Below are 2961 nucleotides of genomic sequence, written 5' to 3'. Positions count from 1 at the left end.
TTGTAAAGTACATCAGTAAAGTAGCAGAAAAATGTTTTTAGTAATAATAATAAAAAAAATGTAAAAGTGTTTTACACTGGTGAACAATGACAGTAAAATGTCCTAATCCCAAAGGTAATATGATTCCACCTCAGGAAACTGACTTCTCCCTCACCCCACTTCTCCCTTTTTCTAGTGACATCTGTCTCTTCCTCCTCAAGTTCTGACTATTTTGTAATAAATAAAAGCTACCACTCTGAATACGGTCATGCACCACATAATGATGTTTCGGTCAACGAGGGGCTGCATATATGAGAGTAGCCTCATAAGATTATTATAGAGCTAAAAAATTCCTATGGCCTGGTGATTTGTCTTACAATTGTTGACAGTATTCAGTACAGTAACATGCTGTACAGGTTTGTAGCCTAGGTGTTCAGTAGGCTATACCCTCTAGGTTTGTGTAAGTACTATACACTCTATGGTGTTTTCACAATGAAGAAATCACCTAACGACACATGTCTCAGACTTTATCCCCCTTCGTTAATCAACAAATGACTGTATAGCATTTCTTCACTAACTTCTTCAATATTCCTACGGGCTCCAAACTCCAGACAACCTAAAGTGTCCTAAAAGGAAATGTGATCAATACACTACCAAAAAAACCATATATGCCAGATTTAGGGGCAGTTCCCCAGTGGGAAAAATAAGCAAAACAAGATCCAAGAAGGTCCCTCCCCTGCTGCTTCCCACACCAGCTGACTTTAAATAACTTCTTTTCCATTTCTGCCCCACCCCATTCCAGTGCTCCCTTCAACAAGACTTTTCAATAAAGACATGTTAGCACTGCATAGTTATAATAATTATTATCCTTTTTTTTTTTTTTTTTTAAGAATTGTAGTAACCTTTTTCTCCCTCTTTTGCCTTCAGTCTTACTGGGCTATTTTCAAATTCTCTGCATTCTTTTCCTTATAAGGACTATCTTTCCTTGATCTATCAGCAGCTCTTTTGAAAAAGCTAAATAAACGTCCTGCTGGAGAATTTGCGGGAGGCAGGCATCTTTCATTTAGCCATATATAGAGCAGGCATCTGATCTGCATTATACAAAGTAGGCTCAGAGTTATATATGGTTTTTGGCTCTTTTTCCAAAGCCAGGTAGTTTATAATTTAAATGTTTTAGTGAAATCAGTGCTTCCCCCAAATCCCCTTTCCAGGAACCTTTTCACTGAAAATTTCTTTTTGTCAGATTCTAAATGTCCTCTCTGGATTTCTCATTTACAAAGCACACCTGGACATACATCTCAAGCCTTTCATGCTACAAAGGCCTTTACTAATTTCAAGACCTGAGACCCTTCAGTTATTTGCATGTTACTTTCATATAAAAAAGTCTGCTGTTGCCCTTGGTGTTTCAACTGCTGGCATAGCTTTCCCTGTGCTCACGCATTCTTGGAATTGTTACCAACTTCCCAAGGAATTCTTTTCTAATTGGGCCTCTAGGCTTAATTAGCTTTTAGCATGGAATCCAATGGTGTGAAAAGAAGTTGGTCCTTTGGCTTGACTTTCTGAGGCAGAAGAGGCAAGCCTTCAATTAAAAAGCTTCCAAAGGGCAGTGGACAAAGAGCTTAGGAGGGCCTTAGCTGTGTGCATCACCCCTGCAACTATGTGGCGGTTGTCAAAAGGCTGACAGGTGGGGGCGGGGCCAGCAGGAGGGGCAGGGGGCAGCTAGCTCACTATACCATATAAAGCACTGAGCTATATATAACTCACAGCTTACTTTCTGGACCTAGTGCCTTCAGACTGCAGACCCAAGCAAGTATCATCTTCCCAAGCAGATCTTAAGGGGTGGATTAAGGCTTATGCTAGTGAGAAAGGAAGCCTCAAAGTGTCTCTGTGCCTCACCATGAAGTGCAGCCTTCTAAGTAAAAGTACCATTGTGTCATTTCTTTCATTTAGAGGCCAGGTTCTCTGAACCCTGACTAGACCCACCACCAAAATCCAGAACTTCCCACCCACTGGAGAGGGCAAAAGGAAAGAAAGTGAAGAAAACCTGGCATTCTCTCCACAAACCTTGGTGACAACACCTCAGGGTTTTCTGCCACCAGGGAAGTGAAGTTCACCTCCAGAGTCCAATTTCAGCTGCTCTATTCTCCCAGCCTCTCATCTACCCACCTCCACCCCCAGGGAGGTAAAGGAAAGGAGAAGAAGAGAGGAGTGGATGAAATATAAATGAATGTGTGCAGTAGCAGTCAGAGGCGGCATCCAATGCTCTGGGCCATGGCAGGGCTGTGTGCAGGTGTCCAGCAGGAGAAGGTAACCTTCCTCCATTGCTCTCTAGCCCTGTGGTGACCGCAGAGTGGCCACGCAGGCAAGAGGTGAGGGAAGCAGTGTGAGCGTGCACTTACGTCGGTGGCCTTTTTCTCTGCCAGCTCCAGCTTCTCCTGGGCATCTTTGAGAGCCTCAGAGTATTTGTCCAGTTCATCTTCGGTGCCCTTGAGTTTCTTTTGCAGTGACACCAGCTCATCTTCCAGCTGGGATTTGGCCAGGGGGTACGGGGAGGGAGGGGGGTGCAGCAGGCAGCGTGATCCCGAAGGGGAGGGGTGTGGGTGCACAGAACCAGAAGGACAGGGACAGCGGGAGAGACAGAGGGAAAGACAGGGAGAGAGAGAGAGAGAAAGAGAAAGAGTTAGCCATTCGTGCGCCACGCTGTGCCGCGCGCCCCGGGTACCTTGGCGGCGGCCTCCTCGGCGGCCAGGAGGCTGTCCTCCGCCTTGTGCAGCTCCTCCAGCACCCGGTCCCGCTCGTCCTCCGACACCCGCAGCAACTTCTCCTTGGCCGCGATGTCCTCCTCGAGCTGGGGGCAGCGGCGGGCGGGCGCGGACGGCCGGCACGGACCGGGTGTTAGACACACACAACACACGGGCATCGGGTTGACTGGGGCCCCTGGGGCTCGGTTTTTTTAAGAATTGTAGTAACCTTTTTCTCCCT

General features: G+C 46.6%; 1 protein-coding gene across 5 annotated transcripts in view; it reads right to left on the bottom strand.

Moving 5' to 3' along the window:
- TPM1 (tropomyosin 1 (alpha)) overlaps positions 1–2921 on the bottom strand; it is a 28986-nt gene extending 26065 nt beyond the window's left edge. For all 5 annotated transcript variants that reach the window (XM_011967701.1, XM_011967710.1, XM_011967717.1 and 2 more), the window contains exon 1: positions 2702–2921. In XM_011967701.1, the coding sequence (XP_011823091.1) occupies positions 2702–2899 (198 nt within the window). In that variant the 5' untranslated portion in view covers positions 2900–2921. The remainder of the gene's footprint in view (positions 1–2701) is intronic.
- Positions 2922–2961: the final 40 nt, after the last annotated feature.

Source organism: Mandrillus leucophaeus, unplaced genomic scaffold (assembly GCF_000951045.1).
Source record: "Mandrillus leucophaeus isolate KB7577 unplaced genomic scaffold, Mleu.le_1.0 Scaffold12, whole genome shotgun sequence".
Classification (NCBI taxonomy): Eukaryota; Metazoa; Chordata; class Mammalia; order Primates; family Cercopithecidae; genus Mandrillus; species Mandrillus leucophaeus.
Note: the sequence above shows the minus strand (reverse complement) of the source record. Positions and strands in the feature narration are given on the sequence as shown.